The sequence below is a fragment of the Mirounga angustirostris genome, unplaced genomic scaffold (assembly GCF_029215605.1).
Source record: "Mirounga angustirostris isolate CCGP_5_RB_7025 unplaced genomic scaffold, mMirAng1.0.hap1 SCAF_2, whole genome shotgun sequence".
Classification (NCBI taxonomy): domain Eukaryota; kingdom Metazoa; phylum Chordata; class Mammalia; order Carnivora; family Phocidae; genus Mirounga; species Mirounga angustirostris.
In genome coordinates this window covers 80,259,311-80,279,339 of record NW_026991710.1, presented here as the reverse complement: position 1 = coordinate 80,279,339, position 20,029 = coordinate 80,259,311, and the positions used below count along the sequence as shown (strand labels likewise).

The window sequence follows — 20,029 nt, the reverse complement described above, 5'->3', positions numbered from 1 at the left end:
TGGATATGCATGCCTAGCATTAAATGGGGACAGATTTCATAAGGAGTTGAATTATGCTTAACTGCAAAGTAATTTGATCTGGTGATGGATGGAAGGGTGGGGTTGGTTTATGTGATAGAAATGGCCTTTTTTTAAAAATAAAATTTATAATTTTATTTTATTTATTTTTATTTATTTTATTATGTTCAATTAGCCAACATATAGTACATCATTAGTTTTTTAAATTTAATTTTATTATGTTATGTTAATCACCATACATGACATCATTAATTTTTGATGTAGTGTTCCATGATTCATTATTTGCATATAACACCCAGTGCTCCATTCAGTACGTGCCCTCTTTAATACCCATCACCAGGCTAACCCATTCCTCCACCCCCCTCCCCTCTAGAACCCTCAGTTTGTTTCTCAGAGTCCATCGTCTCTCATGGTTCGTCTCCCCCTCCGATTGTGAAGATGTCAATGCTACCTAGAGCAATGTACACATTTAATGCAATCCCTATCAAAATACCATCAACTTTTTTCAAAGAAATGGAACAAATAATCCTAAAATTTGTATGGAAATGGATTCTTGAGATCCTTTGGAGTTGGGAGTGACTTAGGAATGTAAGGGAACATGCAGGCATGTTTGCCTTGTAAGAATGGAAACAGATACGTGGTAGAAAAGGAAAACACTCAAGGGCTAGAGCTATGGGGCAATGAGGTAGGAATCTTGACTGATAACCACAGCCTGGAAATTAAGATGGCCTTGCCTCTGTTCTGAGAGAGGATTTCTTGGCACTATTTTCGGGCACTGGAAATGGAAGGTATAATAGGTTTGCATTTTTTTCTCAGCAGAATGAGATCAATCACATAAAAATATTTGTTAATGAAGAAAATATATCAAAATAGTTTTTCTTGGAACTGTTGTCATGGGTGATTCTTTAAAAATGTTTTCTAAATATTGTGTAATGAGAATATGCTATTTTTGAAATCAGAAGTTGACGTTTTTCTCTAAAAAGTTGTTTTTAAGAGTTCACATAGCATTCTTAAGACTTTTTTGGTCTAAGCCATAGAAACGAGCATTGACGAATTTTTTTTTTTTAAGATTTTATTTATTTATTTGAGAGAGAGAATGAGATAGAGAGCATGAGATGGGGGAGGGTCAGAGAGAGAGGCAGACTCCCTGCTGAGCAGGGAGCCCGACGTGGGACTCGATCCTGGGACTCCAGGATCATGACCTGAGCCGAAGGCAGTCGCCTAACCAACTGAGCCACCCAGGCGCCCCTTGACGAATTTAATCAGAAAGAAAACTTACTGGAAAGAAATAAACTAGGTATGGGAGCAGAGGGAGGGTGGAAGAACCAGGAGGATCCCGAAGGTCTGAAGAGCTACCTGGGTTCCTGTCATTGAACTCCAGGTGGTTCAGCATTACAAAGAGTAGCTTCCTCATATTTGCTGCCGCCTAAGGTGAAGGAAGGGCCTGGCACCTGGCACCTTGATTCACAGGCTTAGCGAAAGCAGGAGGAAATCGAGATAGTATTTGCAAAAGGAAGTAGAATCAAATCCGTGCCTGTTCTGTCCTATTTTGTAAAAGATAGAATCTTACTGTATGAGCAGTTATTAACCGATTTTAAAAAGTGAAACAATTGTGTTCTACATATACTTGTTTAATTATATTTTTGATACAAAAATACTTTCTTTTTCCATCTTCCTGGGGCTCTGAAAGCTAATCTTCTTTAATGATATGTGTGGGTATAGGGCTAGAGGGGCGTGGGGCTGGTCCTGGTCCCAGGGGGTGCAATTGTTCACAGAAAAATATAACATTTTAATTTAATGTAACATTTTCAACTAAAAACAGCAGGCGCAATAGTTAATCCATTAAATATAATGAGAAAACGTTTTAATTTTATATTATGGCTCATTAAAAAAATATTTTAAGTTGACCTCATTTCACAGTGGATTTGAGGTGGGATGGCCCATTATCTAATCAAGGTTCTTTGATTTGCAAATGTAAGGAGCCCATTTCAAAGGAGCTAAAGCCAAAATGGGATGAGATAGAAGGATTCTGTCAAAAAAAATCTCATAAACCTCAAGGACAAGGTCCACTTGAAGAACTCCAGAAGCAGAAAAGCCTTTAGCGGGGCTGGAAGCCTTTCAGAGGACAAAATGCACCACCAATCCTGCGGCCCAGGCTGTCAGAGACTGCCGCTCTTTCTCTCAGCATTTATGCTTCCTTCCTCTTTCTGCAGACAGACAAGAGAGAGAGAGAGAGAGAGAGAGAGAGAGAGAGAGAGAGAGAGAGTTTGGCTTCCTCCCTCCAACTCTACTAAAAACCTCACCACCATTTCAGCCACATGAAGGGATCCTTTTGTTACTGAATCCCCTCGAAGGAGACAGACTCTCAGGCCGGCCAGGCTGGGTCTACACAGTTCTGTCCACTGTGAAGTACAAACATGGCGGGCGGTGGGGAAGTGCTTTGTGGTTGAGAAAGGCTGAGAGAGAGGAGTGGGTGTAAGCTGGGCAGACAGTGCACTAAAGGTGTGCCCTGTATTATTTAAGAGAGACAGGAACAGTTGGGGAAGAGAGGAGAGGGGAGGGAAAAATAGAAAATGAATGTTACTGAGGGAAACGTGGAAAGGCTGGAGAGGATTCAAGAAGAGAGAATCAAAGGGCGGGAGAGAAGCTCAGAGGAGAGTACTTTCAGCTGCCTGAAACTGAAAACCCTCTCAGAGTGCCGAAACCAAGCAAGTCTCTTCTATGACAGGAAGTCCTGAGCTAGGCTTAAGTCAGCCATGCAGCAATGTCATGAAGGCCTAGGTTCTCTTTGGTTTTTCTCACTCTGCCATCCTTGTGCGGTTTTTACTGTCAGGCTATATGTGATCCAGGTGTCGTATCCAAACACAATTAAATTCAAGGCCAAAAAGACACTGTTAGATGTGAGGAACCCCTCAGCAGATTCTCCTCCTGTCTCCTTGGCCAGAATTTTGTCACAGCCCATTTCTGAACCAAACCCGGGCAAGAGCCAAGTTTGGCTTAGGAGGTCAAGACAGCCCTTGGAGCCTGGCGGGGGCCTGGTCTCCATAGAGCGTATGGATGTTAAAAGAGGGGGGACACTGGAACACTGCTCAGGTTCTGAGAGGAAGGAGGCAATGGGCGAGGGGAGGTAACCAGCAGTGCCGGCTGCATAGAAGGAAAAGAAAGAACTAGAGTAGCAGAGAGACAGATAGTACAAGAGAGAGAGAGAGGAGGGAGGCAGAAAGGTGGGCAGGAAGAGTAAAACAGACAAGCTCATTAAATCTGGTGTCTTAAATCTGGTAAAATGCTGTTGTCATATCTTGCTGTTCAGCTAGGCAACTGTTAGAAGAACATGCTTTACCTGTTCTCACTGCCATTTGAAAGGCTGGTTAACTTTTCAGTAATTAAACTTATTAACCATTTTTTAACTTCAGAATTGTAGAGGAGATGGCCATAGCAGTGTCCAGGGAGAAAATTATTGTCCTTTTTTCTTAAGATAGATCAAAATTTATTGAGACTTGAAGAAGTTGTGATGAAATAAATACAATGATTACTTAGTCTTTATTTATAATTTTATCTTTGTAATTGTAAAGATACAGAAACCAGAAACATGAAAACAAAATCCCACAACCACACAACACACCACAATCCCACAACCACAACTGTTATTTGGGAGAATTAACTCCTAACTTATCTCATATAATTACATAAAATTTCATAAAGTGATTTATTTTTCAGAAGTTATATCATGTACATGGTACACATTTCAAAAACAAACAAAAGGGTGTATTAAAAATATAAAGCAAGTCTCTTTCCCATTACATCTTTTAGTTTTCCAGTCTGCTCCCCAATCCCATTCCTAACCTCTATTAGCAGTTTCTTTTATTTTCTTCAGTAGATAACCTACCCATTAACAAGGAAGTATATGTATATACAAATCTTCCAGTCTCCTTTGCCAACATGCTTTTTCTTTCTTTTTTACAAAATGGTAACCTACTGCGCATGCTGTTCTGCATGTAACATGTAACATTACTTTGAGATAATTCCATATACAGTGCCCTTGAAATTTAACTTTATAATGTATTCACATTGCCACATACTCTTTATAATCATCATCCTTAATGGTTGTAAAAGGTTTGAGTAAATGATTCATCCATTTGTTTAAAAAATACTTATCGGGCGCCTGGGTGGCTCAGTCGTTAAGCGTCTGCCTTTGGCTCAGGTCATGATCCCAGGGTCCTGGGATCGAGCCCCGCATCGGGCTCCCTGCTCCGCGGGAAGCCTGCTTCTCCCTCTCCCACTCCCCCTGCTTGTGTTCCCTCTCTCGCTGTGTCTCTCTCTGTCAAATAAATAAATAAAATCTTAAAAAAATATATTTATCAAGCACCTGTCACATTAGCAAGGCACTAGTGATTCTAAGACTAAAAGGAGATGGGCCACACCCTTGATGGAGTCACAGTAGAGTGGAGGAGACAGGCAGGGAAACAAGTAATCACAGGTAGTTTCACAGTGCAAATGCAAGAATGTAGGTAGGAGGTGTTGAGGGAACAAAAGAAGGAACCTAGAAAATGCTGGAGGGTCCAAACAGGTGATGGGGATTAAGAACACACTTATCGTGATGAGCACTGAGTCACGTATAGAACTGTTGAATCACTATCTTGTACACCTGAAACTAATATAACACTGTATGTTCACTATACTGGAGTTAAAAAAAAAGTGTCGAGGATAAGTAAGAGGAGTCAGCTCCAGACAAAGGGCGGCGACAGCAACGACATGTTGTACAGGCAGAGAAACATGCGGCAATACCGTGGTCCGGGTCCAGGGGACTACAGGGACACGGGTATGGATAGTCCCTACTCCAGGATCTTTAAACTGTGGCCAAATCGTCAATAAAAATAATGGTATGATGTACAAATGGCAGTATGTAACTTTTTCCGTGTTTTGGAGTATTTCTGTGGCTAGATTCCCGGAAGGGGGACTGCTGAGTCAAAATGTATGTGCACCCTGACATGGGACACAGAGCCAAAATGCTTTCTGAATGGATGGTAACCCTTCAGAACGACACCTGCAATGAACCAGGAAGCCAGTGCTCCTTATCTTTATACCTGTATCATTAATTTGTTTTAATATCTATTTCTTTGGTTACTGGTCAGGTCAGTCATATCCATATCACTTCCTTCTATTGCTTCTACATTGAGAAATACTTCTAGCCAGAGGTTTAACAAATACTGTTTTCTTCTGTCACTGTAATTCATAAATCCTCCTAGAACTTACTTTTGACATATGAAATGAGAATTCAACTAGTCCCTCCCCACCTCCCCCATTACTGATGAGTTATCTGAACTTTCCTTTGTCTGTTGATTTTTATTTCAAAGATAAATCCTGCTTAGGGATCAACTCAATCATCAATTGGATCTAATATCCAGTCCTTTTCTGAATTGTGTCACCTCTGCTTAAGACCTATCTTTCCTCTAAAATATCCAAGAATCTGCAGGAACTGTTCTATTTATAATATAGAAAGAGTTACAATACCACAGGAACAGGCTTAGGTAAAGCTTGTCAGGGCTTTCCTGTTGGTAGGTTATCTGCTGCGCAAGGCAGACCTTACCTTCGAAGCCTACTAGATTGGTGGTTAGTGTGCTGTGTGCTTTGGGCGGGTGGAGGGCACTTTTGAGGGAGGGAGGGTTCTGTCATCCAAAGGGCCAAAGTCTTTGTTAGCCAGTTTCACAGTCCTGTGGTATTGAATGGAGAGGATCTCCTGACTCTCCCACCTCTGTGGGTCCCCTATGACCTCAATATAGCCTCCATCCCTCTCAAGGTCAGGGCTATCTCAATGGGTGGTGGTTTATTGCGAGAAAAAGTAACCTCTCGCCCCTCCAAAGCTGGATTATAGTTTGTCAACTAGCTAAACTATTTTTGAGAAAAGTGAGAGGTGGGTAATCCGAGAAACCCTATGCAAAAGGTTCTCAAACCTAAGGGTACTAAGTATCACCTGGGGAGCTTAGGAAACACGCAGATTTCTGTGTCCAGTACCAGGTTACAGGGGTGGTGCTGGAAAATTTTCCTGATCTCAACTCTCTTTCTAGCTTTCTGAAGCCTGGGAAAAAACCCCCAAGACCTCCCAAAAGACATTTACACAGAGTTCTGAGCTGTTCATTCTTCTTCCACGAACGACTGGTACCTGCTCGCCGGCACCTGTGAAAATGCTCCAGGAGGAGCTCGGATAGGCAACCAAATGGGCGCACCTTCTCAGGTAGCGCTCTAAAACCGTTTCCAGCCACTCGTTCCATCCTCCCCCAGAGGTCAAAGCTTAATGGTTTATGATCTATAGTACTAATTCCGATTTCCCAAAAGGCTTCCTAGAACTTCTTCTGAATTGCTTCTTAGAGTTAGGAACCAGTCAAGGTCTTCGGCACTATTCCGTCTTGGGGCGGGGGGGGGGGGGGGGGGGGGGGCGGGGGGGGAGAGCATTTGCTGTCCGAGTTTGTTATTGCAGCAGACCCTGGGGCGAGGATCGTATCCGGCCGGGACGCCTTTGAGCCATCTCTCCTTCCTTGTCCGCATTTCTGGGATGAAGCTAATTTTTCCCGCAGGTGGGGAGGTGGGGTTGCAGCCACACTTGGATTCCGGAGACGTTCCTTTGCAAGCCTCCCAATCGGCTCCCCCCATTTCCCGTCTCCTGTTTCTCCCCCTTCCTCAACACCCTACCTTCCCCCTTTGCTCCCAGCGAAGTCTACGACCCCTTTCCGCTCCCGCTCAGTGGCCCCGCGTCTTCTCTTGCAGCACTATCCGGTGGTGGTGGAGGGGGCGTGAGCGCGGTTGCACCCGGAAGGGGGCTCGTCCGCGGGCGGGGGACTCGCGGGATCCGCACTCACCCAGCCCTCTCTCCCCGGAGCGACCCTTTCCCCCGCGTCCCTCCAGATGCCGTCTGCCGCAGCGGGTGGTGGAGAGGGACCCGCTGCTCATCAGTCCCGGTCACTCCGGCCGGCTGCTCCCAATCCGCGCGCTCCCCGGGCGGTCTTCCTCTTCCCTTCCGCCTGTCATCCTCCTCACCTACCCTGCTGCAGCGCTCGGGGGTCGGCGGCGCTCCGGGCTGGTGGGAGAAAGGGCGGGGAGAAAGGGAGCGGGAGGAGCGGAGAGCGGTGGCAGGAGGAGGCGGTGCGGCTACGCGGTACCGCGGCCGCCCGGGAGCGCCCGAGCCCGTGCGCGCGCGCGCCTCGCCGGGGCTCGGGCGGCGGGCGGCGGGCGGCGGGCGGAGCTGCGGGCGGAGCTGCGGGCGGAGGAGCCTCGCGCCGAGCGGGCGGAGCGAGCGGCGGGCGGAGCGAGGGGTGGGAGGGCGCGCGCGAGCCGGCGGGAGGGCGAGCGAGTAGCGTCTCCACCAGCATCTGCCGCGGCCGCGTTTGCCCGAAGCTCGGAGACCGACGGACGGACAGATCGCCTGGCGGACAGACGAGGGCTCTCGCCTTGGGCTCGGGGCCAGCTTCGGCGAGGCTCGGGGCTTGCAGCGCGCGGCTTCTGCGCCCGCTCACCGCCACCCCGGCTCCGGCGGCCTCGACGCGCCAGGGGGCTGGAGGTGCGGGAGCCGCTCTCCACCGGTCGGTGCCCGCGCGGCTCAGCCCCGGCCGCCGCGCCGCGGCCCGGAGCTGCGTCCCCGATCCCCTGCTCCCCGCCGGGCTGCTCTGAGCAACGGTGCTCCGGGGCTCCAAACTCGGGCTGCCGGGGCAAGTGTCTTCATGAACCCAGAGGATGTCCGGGAAGCACTACAAGGGTCCTGAAGTCAGTTGTTGCATCAAATATTTCATATTTGGCTTCAATGTCATATTTTGGGTAAGTTGGAGCGCTTCTGGTATTTCAACTATTGTGGCCGATCGATGCGCGACGATTTCCCCCCACGTTGCTTGCTGCTTTTACTTTTCGCAGCCCCTCGGGCGCTTGCCCGAGCTTGGAGAGGCATTTGCCTTCCGCCTTTCCAGCTTGCGCGTTGGAGAGATAAACATTTAATCCTTTCTAGGAGTGGGAAGAGCTAAAAGAAAAACCGAGCCGGAATGGGGGCACCCAGGCCTTGGGGTGGCTTTCTAAGGGACGAATAGCAGGGATGCAGATGGAAGAAAGGGCTCGGCAGTTTGAGAAATGAGCAACCACACGAATTAGATTTGCTCCCGGTGGGATATGGATGTTGGGCAGAGCGTGGTGTCATAATAGGGAAGGCTAATCGGGCAGAGCCGACCCTGAGGTCCACCTTCTAACAAGGATCTGATTGGACGAGGGCTTGGCTCCGTGTTGCCGCGGCTGGTCTGTGCCATGCTCAGCGTGTATCTTCTTGCACCATCTCGGGCTTTGTGTAGGATGCAGATGCGGTGGTATATGGTTCTGTAATGTACACGTAAATAACGCTTCCTGCGAGCTCTTCCCCTTCAGCTGGAAGGCGCTCCTTTTGCATAATGGACTGGCCAGTGGGCGTGTGGGGTGGAGGGTTTTATTTTCATGTATATATTATTGTCAGGATAATAACAAGTCACCATCAACATGTTTCAGTGTGTTCGTGCCTCACATCCTCCTTTCTAAGGAGTGACACAGAGTGGGCCGTTTTGGGGAAACCTTGGAGCAATGCAAAGAGAATGTGTGAGACATGTTTTATTGGGGGTACGGAGAGAGCAAATTCTTCAACGCAAGATTCAAACCACGCTCTGGCTTTGCTGGCACCACAATGTGCTGGGCACCTATTTTAATTAGGCTGGGATGCCTACTCTTTTGTTTTGTTTGGATTCTTTTCCTTGATCTCACAAACGTGTTCAGCAACCAGACAAAGAGTTCACTAGGGCAAGGGGAAAACATTGGTTCAAAGACTGTTATTCCTACCCCCCATCCCATCCCATCTCCTTTCTTAATGGGCATCCCCCCCGCCCCCCCCCCCCCCGTGGAAAGTAAAGATGGTGGCTGTCTGGGGGGTGTTCTCCAAGTTGCTATTCAGTGTAGGTTCATATATGAGATAAACAATCATCCAGCGGTGGGATCAGTAATAATCCACAGCAGCGGGAACACAGGGTGTGTTTATTATGATTCTCCTTTAATTTTAGCCATTTCCTGCAAACCTATACATCTATGAGAATAGTTATCAATATAGCTTTTCATTTGTTTTTTCCTATACACATTTTATCAAGCTATTTTAATTTTTTCCCGTTTTCTGTTCAAGTATCTTGTGTTGGTTTGCATGTTTTGCAAAGGGAAATGGAAAGGTTTGGAGACTACTTTCTGTCTCAGCATGTCATCTGTCCTCAAAACTCATAAAGAGAATGGGGGGGGGGAGCAGAGAACATGAATCAGTACTGTATCTAGTCATTCACAGACAGGGTTCTTTTTGTTTTTTTGTTTTTTTGTGTTTTTTTTTTTTTGCCAGAGACTGTGCCTGATTCCTGTGCATGGTCACCCGCTCCCTGCAGTCAAACATTGCTACAATTATAGGAAGAAGAAATTATTTTCTTTCTTTGCTTCTCTTTTTTCACCTCTGCTGGAAATGTTGAAAAGTGATGGGTAGTCACATTTCTGAGTGAGGTGTTTTGATTTTATTGGAACTTGAAACTTTGTGACTTTGAGAGTCGGGGACTACTGAACTGGGACTGGACCTTGGGGAGGTGGTGAGTCCAGGCCTCTTGATTCTACTTGAACACTTGCAAAAGTTGCACATTTCAGCTACCAGGCAACAAAAAGCACCCAGGGGCTTTCTATGCACTTTCATAGCAGGAGGTGGAAAAGAAATAAAGGGATTTGGGCCTGTTTCCTTGACAGTTTGGTGTAATTTTGTACAGTGTACAGAGGAATATTTAGTATTTTCTGTGGATTAGGTTGTGGCAAAACCATTAGTGGAGAGCGTTAAAGAATTATGGAATGCTTGCCGAGAGAGTTCTGGAATAGAGCTGCATCTTGTCTGATTTTGAAGGTCTTCATCTCTTGGGGGAAGTTTTATGGGAAGCCTGAAAGGAGACCTAGGCTGTGGAACTAAACAAGCTGCCCCAGGCAGAATTGTTAAGTAGAAGCCTTCGTTCCAAGGCCCTTCTCTTACTCTGCTTTCTACGCGCCTTCTCCCTCCTTTCTATGCCTAATGCTTTCCACCCTGATGCCCCCCATACCTTTCCTGTTCTGCTGTATGCTTCAAAATTACCCCATATTTAAACCTCCCAGGTTATCAGTACCATGGTTTTTAGTCCTGATCAGCAGGAAGGTAACCATAACCAGACTAAGGTGTTAGTGACTGAAGAGCTGGGGTCAGTAACTTGGCAGCCTGCTTCTATAAAGTTGCACGTCTCTGCCCAGTACAGAGTCACCATCCTGCAAGTTCTTGCCAGAAACAGCAGACTCAATGCTACTCTTACACAGGTATGAAGAAGAGATTGATAACAGAGAGTGTGGTTTCCTAATCTTTCATTGTCACACTGTGAGATGCTAGAAGAAATTTGAAATACACTGAGGACCCTTGGAGGTATAGTTTTAGCAAAATGAAATTGAACATATGGTAGCACGAGCACTGCGAGTTTGGTTCTCTAGCAAATGAGTAGTTTGACTCGTTGCTAGTCAGTTAACTGCCCTGGGCCTCAGTTTCCCAGCTTTTAAAATGAAGGAGTTGGATGAGCTGTAAGGTTCTTTCTAGTTCTGACAGAGGAAATGTCTGTTGAGTTCCAATAGGCTAGGGAAGAAAAATACAAGAGATAGGCACTATGTATAATGAAAATAGCATATATTGGGACACTTGTTAAATTACAGACTTTTTCTTTACTGAGACTTGTCTGAAGATCAGTTTTCTTCATTTTTTCCCTCAAAGATCCTTTCATAAAACACACACACACATCTTTCCCTAATTTCTTCTTGGCTTGTTCACTTATTGGTATAGTATGCATTCTTCCCTGTCCCCACTGTGAATCTCAAATGTGGTCCTGTGAGTCATTAAATATAGTTTTATTATTAGAGTTACTGTTTCGTGTGTAGAATATGAATCCTTTTATATAACAGTTGTAATGATATTCTGAGTAACAAAGTCAACGTCTTCTACAGATTCCTTTCTCATTAGTTATCACAGGGTGGTGGTGGGGAAAATCTCATTTTCCCTACTTAATATTGGAAGAACTCAAGCCAGAAGGGAATTGATTTTATTGAGGCTGTCACCATATTGGGACATTTCTTGGAAAACCCCTCGGCTGCTTTGAGGTGGGTGAGGGAGGAGAAAGGGAGTTTTGTTTTAAAGTCACTTCTTTTGGGTCCTGAACCCCCACATCATATCACCCACCATTACTAGATGTTTTGCCCTGGACTCTTTTGGACTTTGGTTCTAATTCTTAACTGTTTGTAGGCCAGTAAAGTGACCTGATTCTGGTGTTGATCTGTTACTATGTAACAATCAACCCTAACACTTAGTGGTTTAAAACAAAACTTTCTTATTATATCTCACAGTTACGAGATTTGGCCAGGCTTATCTGGGCAATTGCACTTGGGGTCTCTTGGACAGTTGCAGTGAGATGTGGCTGGAGCTGGAGTTGTCTGGGGTAGGATGCCCAAGATGGAATACTCAACATGACTGGCAGTTGATGCTTGCTTAGAGCTCAGCCAGGGTTGTTGGTTGGGGCCACCTACATGTGGCTTCTTCTTGTCTCTGAGACTGGTAGAAGGTAACAACCAGTTAAGGCTACACCCAGAACTGGCCCAGTGTCACTTCCATGTGTTTTACTTATTAAAGCACACATAGAGCCTACTGTTTTGAGGGCGGTGAAGAAAGAAATTCCACCTTTTGATGGACAAATGTCAAGGTACTATGGGTTGTGGCCATCTTTGAAATATACATTCTGCTGCACTGAGCCATAATTTCTTGTTTATAAGGAAGGATAACATTATCTAATGGAATTGTAGTTTCAGTGGTTCAGTGAGATAACATATTACTCAGTACAGTGTCTCAATAATTAACAAATGGTGAGTATTGTTGTTATTGCCTCTAGACTACTTCCATCCTATATTATAGAACTTCTAGAATACTTTAGCCAGGTAATGATAATACCCTTAAGATCTGCCAAGGAGATGAGGCAAGTGGATACAGTAAATTTAATTGTCACTTATTAGAAAAAAGCCCCATGGATCGTTGGAAACCTTGAATGACTTGGGAAAACCAAGAATGATTTGGGAAAACCCAACTCGTTTTTCTCTTCTCCTCCCAGTACAACGATTAGAACAGCCTTGGATACTTGAGGCCAAATTTCTCTTTGATGTGCTTTCAAATATTACATTGTGTCTTTAAGGGGAGGTTTATCTTGCAGAATGGCAGAATGTTGTATCTAATTTGTTTCCACAGGGCTCAAATTCAGAGAGGAGAGAGATTTAGGGAACCTTGGAGGGGGGGGAAGGCATCAAGTAGGAAGCCTTATCTTATGATTCACTATAAATTGTAAGATGTTCTGGAATGACGATACATCAGCAGTTTATAAGTCATAATTTTTGTTTTAATTTGCTAGACATCTGTTAGCTTCGATGGCAACCATATGGGAGTCTAAATTGCCTTTTGAATTACAGGGAGATGGTAGGAAGAAAGCTAAATATGGTTATGAAAGTGTCATATGGGAAAAGTGTAAGAAAGGTGTAGAGACCTCAGTGGGGAGAATAACTGAATACTGAACTTGCTTGGTCTGGCTGCTCACACTTGGGTCAGTGAGAAGACACTGAAGTATTCACATTTGATGATATGCCAGAAGACTGAAATGAAGCCAAGGGGGAAAGTTGGAAAACCCAATGATGTTCCACCCACCATCAAATTGCCAAGGTGAGCTCATTTAGATGGATCACTCTGTCTTAATGTGTCCACAATAAGAGTTAGTCCCTGGCAAAAGGTGAAAGCAACCTGCATTTTATTTTATTTTATTTATTTATTTATTTTTTAAGATTTTATTTATTTATTTGAGACAGAGAGAATGAGAGACAGAGAGCATGAGAGGGAGGAGGGTCAGAGGGAGAAGCAGACTCCCCGCCGAGCAGGGAGCCCGATGCGGGACTCGATCCCGGGACTCCAGGATCATGACCTGAGCCGAAGGCAGTCGCTTAACCAACTGAGCCACCCAGGCGCCCAGCAACCTGTATTTTAACAAAGCTTTATAATTATGATCTCTTTCTTCTAAGCATCTCAAAGCGTCTTACAAGCATATTATGACATCTTCGTGACAGATGAAAAAATTGGAGCACAGAGATGTGGGGTTACTTTTGAGCTGTTGAAGAACATGTCAGGGTTCACTTTTGGAATATTAAGTCTCCTCTAGTAAGGATAGCCCTAGCTTCTCCTTTGAAACTTATTTTAGAAGGTGCTTTTAATTTTAAAATAAAACATCAAGTAAGTCACTTACATCTGTTCATAATTGAAAAGTGATAAAGTTTTTGCATATGCCTCAATTAACACCACCCACTAGCACAAAGAGTTAGGATGAAAATGTTAAAGAATATGATCGTATAATAAACTTTGTGTGGTCTATTGAGAATTCATAAATGAAAATTGGATTATTAAAGACAATTAAAAACAATGGAGTATTGAAGACACATACTTCTTTCCATATGTAACACTGATGACTGTCTTACATTTCTAACTTCTGAATCATTATACTTCACTTGATTATAAGAACCTCAGCTGTAGGGACTCTCTCTCCATCATTTTCATAAGCCCAGGGTCTAGCACACTGTCTGAAACATAGTAGGTGTTTGTTGAATGAATGAATTACGAAATCATTGGAAAGTACCTAGGCATCTTCTCCTCTAACTTCCTATTCAGTGAAACATTTTCTCTGTGACGTCCTGCCAACCCATTTAAGCATGGCTCTGTTTTTGGATCACGTTTCATTTGTCCTCCAAGTAGATGTAATCTGTTTCCCAGTAACTTCCATCCTCCTAATTTACTGTTGTTGATTTTTAATTTTTATTTTGAAACAATCTCAAACACAGAAAAATTGCATGTGGCATAATTTGTTTTTATCCTGAATCACTTGAGAAAAAGTTGCCAGGATGATGGCTATCATGCTAACACTTCAGTGTATATCTCCTGGAAACTAGGATATTCTCCTAGATAGCTACCGTACAGCCATCAAAGCCAGGAAATTACCACCGATACGTTACCATCGCCTAATCCTTAGACCTCTTTCAAGTTTCCCAGTTGTTCCAATCATGTCTTATAAAGCAAAGAATCCAGTAGAGAACACACATTATATTTAGTTATCTCCTTCAGCCTTTCTCTGTCAGGATCCTGATACATTTGAAGATTATAAACCAATCATTTTGTATAATGTTCCTCAATTTGGTCTGTCTTCCATCTTCTCATTCATAGATTCAGGCTGTGCATCTTTGGGAGGAAAATCACAAAAATGGTGCTATGTTTGTCTCATTGCATCCCATCAGATGGCACTGATTTCTGTTTGTCCTATTACTGATGATGGTCACTTGTTTAAAGTGTTGTTTTCCAAGCTGCTCCGCCATAAAGTTACTCTTTATCCTTTTGCAATTTGTACATATTGTGTGACAGGTTACTTTGAAACAATGTAAATAGCCCAGTCTTCATCAAATTTTCAATCTAATTATCAGTAAGAACTTACTGTTTCCTTTTTTTTTCACCCCCTCAGTGTGTTTTAGTTAAACTGTTGCTCTTTTTACTTGGATGTTGTAGTTGGTCCCAGGTCTGGCAGTCAGTGATGGTCTTTTCATGCTGCCTCCTGTGCCCATTAACTCCCATCATTCTTTGAGTACTTCTTTGCTTTCTGGTGGAACAAGATGTTCCAAGCTCATCTTGTAATTTACTGGTGTGATCTATTGTATCAGCCATTTCTCCAGGGAGCCCTGGTTCCTTTGAGTGGCGAATGGTATTTAGAAGCCAAGATCTGATTGCTAAGTGTGCCCATGGCTATGAGGGTATCACGACCCCTGGGAACTCTCAGTGGACAGAAATATGGAATATGTATCTGTGTGTGTGTGTATATATATATACATACACATATACATACATTACATATGCATTTCTATATTTATTTATATTTTGAGACCATGAGTTCAGTGATGCCTCAAATCCATCTTTGATACCACAGGGTTTATTCTAGGTTTTTTCCTTTTCTATATTTATAAATACCTTCTTTGACAGTGAGATTCCTGGCTCCCATTATTCTTAACAATTTACTTATTTGATAAATTCTCCTCATATGTAGCCAGTCTTCCACAGCTGCTCCTGTCCCTCACATGGTTGCTGTCCTTACCTGCTGATGTTGCAACACGAATGCCATAACCCCGCACCCCAATACAAACACCCTTCTCACTCTGATCGGGCTCTGATACCCTGCTCTGGGCTTCCACATCCCTTCCCATACCTGTCCTTGCACAAAGGCCTACCTTGCTTGGTCCCTACTAATGGCTTTAGGATAGAATTTTTCAGGAAGGAGAAGAAGGCCTTAGGTAACAAAACAAGACTTATTTCCCTTCTCTGTAGCCCTTCATTATTTAAAAAAGGGTATTATGTCATTCCTAAACCTTCTGTTTTTCATCTTTAAAAGCTCTTAGTTCCTTCATGTATTCTTCATGTATGATTTCCAGGTTGTTCTTTGCCCTGGTCGTGATACTGTGCCTGTGGTCCCATTTGTACCCACTTCCATTAATGTAGCAACCAGAACGGAACACATTCTTCACACACCCTTCCACCCATCCAGAGAGCAGTGGGCTGTTACCCTTGAACTTCCTCTTAAGTCTCTAGGCCATGCTGAACCTAGAGGTAGAAGACTGCTACTGCCTGGATTTGTCTTTGAGTAGGTTACTCTCACAGATTATTTCTTCAGCTGCTTATCTAAAGTATGGGGAAATAATTCCAACATCTCACAGAGTTGTTATCCAGTATTAAATGAGAGCACGCATGTGCTTTGTAAAAGGTAAATCTCTCAATACAAATAGCAGTTATTAACCTAAGCGAAACTGCACAGGCTTCTCCAGGCAGCCAGAGAACATTGCTGGCTCAAAGTGAATTTCTAGTGAAATGAAACCTTCACTTCTTTTTAGGTGAACTTCTGTTAAACCCATCTCCCTAGGCTAAGTGCAAATCAGAAGCCCTAACCCTCCAGTTAATTATTTGAATTTAGATTTAGTACTATTTATTTATCCCATTTACATGTCTTATTCTGGCCCAGTGGTTTTTAAATTGGGCTACCAGCAGCCCCAGGCTTCCTTGAGGTGTGCCCGGGGCCTGACTGGGAGGATCTGTGACCTCTCATCCATCCTGAGGACTCAGCCATTAGGTTTAGGATATCATGGGATATCATGAAGGATTTGGCTTGAAAAAAGGGGTCCGCCGTTCAAACAAACTATTGAAAACCACTGTTCTAGCCTTCAGGTGTTTTTGAATCTTGATGGTCAAGGCATATTTTAACAAAATTATTCCTGTTATGGGTCCTTCTCCTTTACGTGAATCTCTTCATGCCCAGGAAGTCCCTCTCACTAACTAGAGTGACTTCTTTAAGATTCATTGATATTTCACCCCTTTATAGATGTAGCAGCATAATTCATAAGTTGTTAGGAAATTTTAGTCTTCCCACCAGGGTATCTGATTCAGTAGGTCCTGGATGGGGCCCTGGTATAGTGTGTGTGTGTTTTTTGTTGTTGTTTTGTTTTTTGCTTTTGTTTTGTTTTGTGTTTTTAAATCCCTGCAGGTGATTCTGATGCTCAGCTGACTTTGAGAAGCTCTGGTTTGTTGTTCTTGGCAAGATGTGGCATCTCTACCCGTTGTTGTCTGGAGGGGACACTTGGGGGAGCTGGGAGTGGGTAATGTAGAGCTATGACCAAAGAGTGACCGATTTCACCAGCACATGAAGCTAGTATTCGTTGCTCATGGGAAAAATATAATGTGGCCTATTTTATCCTTCATGGAATTTTTTATTAATCCAAAAATGCCAGTTTATTTTTAAATCTGGAAGTCCTAAAAACAAAATGAGAAAATCTCTGCCTAACAGAACCTCTTGTGCTACAATTAGTATGCTAAAAATTAGCATTGTATAGGGAGAGAAGCTAGTTATTTACTCAACAGGAACAATGGAGGAGTAGACATTCTGTTCTTTTGCCCTTGCTGTCCTGCCCACTTCAGGGCAGGGGATTGGGTCGAACCACAGATGCCAGATAGTGACCTGTCCTCCCCTTCAGAAATCAGCCTCCCTGGCCAGCCTCCCTTTCCTGCGGCTCTTCCTTCCAGCCTCCCTTTCCTGGGCTTTCTCCCGTGTCCCCGGTCCTGAGTGCCCTCATTTGGGGGTGGGGGAAAGGGGAGTTGCCTCCTGTATCTCTGTGGCAGGTGCGTTGACTTGAGTGCTGTCACACGGTGGCAGGGAGATTTCTTCTCCCATATCCAAATGTGCAGCACTATCCCCAAAAGCTCACAGTACAGCAACACAGGATACCCACACCTGGTATTTGTCAGTTTACTCTAGAAAGAAAAGGTTGAACGTAGGATATTCAGAGTGTGCATAATGAATTGTCCATTATTTTCTTGACTTCTTTTTCCCTCCCCCCTTTAAAAAATTACGTATTTGATTATGACTGGGCTCCTAAAGTGGAAGTCTTTTGAAAGAACTGAAGTTTGGAAATAAATTCTAAATTATTTCTCTGAAATGTTTTACTGGGACATAGTTTATCACACCACTCCTAAAAAGTAAAATAAAATAAAATAAATAAATAAAGGACCCAGGTTGGCGTGCAAACTCTGATTAGCAAGGTATAATTTTTTAAAAAGATTTATTTATTTATTTTAGAGAGAGAGACAGCACAAGTGGGAGGGGCAAAGGGAGATGGCGGGGGGAGAGAGAGAGAATCTCAAGCAGACTCCATGCTGAGCGTGGAGCCCAGTGTCGGGCTCCATCCCAGGACTCTGAGATCACCACCTGAGCCAAAACCAAGAATCGGACGCATAACCAACTGCACCACCCAGGCGCCCTGCAAGGTATAATTTTTAAGTAATGTATTCAGCAACCTCAATAACAAAGTAGTATTTGGAAGTGGATGGCAAAACACTTTGGCTCCCCTCACTGAAAAGGCAAAGTGATGTTCTATTCCTTTTCCAGCTACTATTTACTATTTAGATAACTATTATAAGAGATAGGGCTCTTTTTACTTGTTAAAAATATTTTTCTAAGTTATACTTGGCACTAAGTCTTGAATTGCTAAAAATCTGGAGGGAACAGCTGGTGCTCTAATAAATATTCAGGCCAGCTATTTTAATGCTTTGTACTTCATTAAGTAGTCCTAATAAAAGGGGAATACTTGACTTAAGCATTTCTCAAAGTATAATGTTTTGCTTCCAACAAAAATTTCCCCCAGCTGTTCATATTCCCCCCCAAGCAGCCTTAAAACGTAATTCTGCCAAGTAAGTAGTTCTCTATCTAATCACTGTTGAAGCATTTAATGCCACAAGTTCGTTCTCCTGTTTTGAGGTATAGTCAGTCCTGTGAAAATGGCCCAGCCCTCTGATGAAGACTCCATCAGTTAATTTAGAAATTTAGAATTTAGAAAAAGTCTTTATATATGTCGTATTAGAGAGTGATGATGAATGTGCATCCTGACGTGGGCATTGTAGTGCTCTGGTGCGAAGTAGGCGGAAGAGTCTGGTGTTAAGGAGCTTGGACTTCCAAGTGTGTCTGATTTTTAGCCAGCTCTCTTCCCAGGCTTGTGACCTTAGGTTATTTTAATGACCTTGCAGTTCAGTGTCCTCCTCATCTGCAGAATGGCATTCTTAGTCGTAGTATTAATTAATGCTATTAATAGTAGTATAACATCTCTCTTGGAGTCATGAGGATTAGAGGAGTTAAGATGTATGAACTGCTTGGAATACTCCATAGGTATTAGCAGTTATTCCTCTATTTTCCTCAACACCCATAATTTTTTTTTTTGGTTGTTTTTTTTTCTTAACTTCTTTCAGAACCATTAAAGTAATCTTACACGGTAATATATATTTTTTGTTCTCTGTAATGTTCTGCCTACATAAGCGCATTCTCAAAATAACTAAAGGGAAAAAAGATCTAACAATATTCATAGTGTTCTTTTTATTGTAATGAATGGCATGTAATTCTTATCATGGATACCAGACCATGAATTTGCATCTATTGTTTGTTGTTAATTTTCTCCTTTTTCTTTACCCATTTAGATTCCCTTTTCATTTTCTTGGCAAAACCGTACGGTCTCGTCTTAGTGTTTTGTGCCAGGAAGTTGAGTTTCTGATGTTGAGCTCTGGTGTTAGGCCTAACACCTGGCAGAAATCAAAATGTTTTATTAACATCTGTTGAATCTGGATATTGTGAAAATATCCAAATGGCTGTAACTATTTTTTGCACTTATGGTATCAGAAGTCTGGCATATTTTGGTCATTGTTTTACTCTGTATTTCAGACAAATTCTGTAGATTGTGGAGGTGTCCTTAGAATTGATGCAGAAGTAGAATTTTGGCCTCAACTATCTGGTCATTGATTAAATAAATAGGCCACCCATCCTGGTGAACGGGTGACCCGTGGCTTCTTCTCTGGGGCAGCAGTGATGGGAGGCACCGGGAGCTGTGTTCTTTTGCCTCCGGTGGTTTCACTGGACACAGAAGACCCAGGCTGTCCTAATTTTTGAGCATAATCTTCTCTCTAATTGGGCTCAACTCTGGGAGAAAAGGCCAGGGCATGCTAATTTAGTAGGTGCAAGGAGCCTTGTCACTCATTCTTATGCGGAAGGTGTGCAGAAATCCCCCAGCCCTGGAAGGGGGAGGAGGAGGGATGAAAGGGAGGGTGAGTAGAATTTTTACTGTAGTTTTCACTGGTAGAGAAGAATGATCTGTTCAGCATGACAGGATGTCATAGGAGCACATTTAAGGTAATTTTAGCCTACCTACAACATGCTCAACACTATTGATTTAGATTCTCTCATTGACCTCACAACCTATGGATGATTTGTGACTTCCCATTGGCAATCACTGAAGTTATCCTCTTTGTCCTTCTGACCTGGGCTAGCCAGTTTCTGTAAGGCCTGGA

The 20,029-nt window shown here is 43.5% G+C and overlaps 1 protein-coding gene across 2 annotated transcripts in view; it reads left to right on the top strand.

Annotated features, from left to right (window-relative positions):
- Nucleotides 1–7,331: 7,331 nt before the first annotated feature.
- TSPAN5 (tetraspanin 5) overlaps nucleotides 7,332–20,029 on the top strand; it is a 173,305-nt gene continuing 160,607 nt past the window's right edge. The window contains exon 1 of one of the 2 annotated variants that reach the window (XM_045880715.3): nucleotides 7,332–7,824. In XM_045880715.3, coding sequence (XP_045736671.1) covers nucleotides 7,744–7,824 — 81 coding nt within the window. In that variant the 5' untranslated portion in view covers nucleotides 7,332–7,743. The remainder of the gene's footprint in view (nucleotides 7,825–20,029) is intronic. The other variant, XM_045880712.3, reaches the window with a different exon arrangement.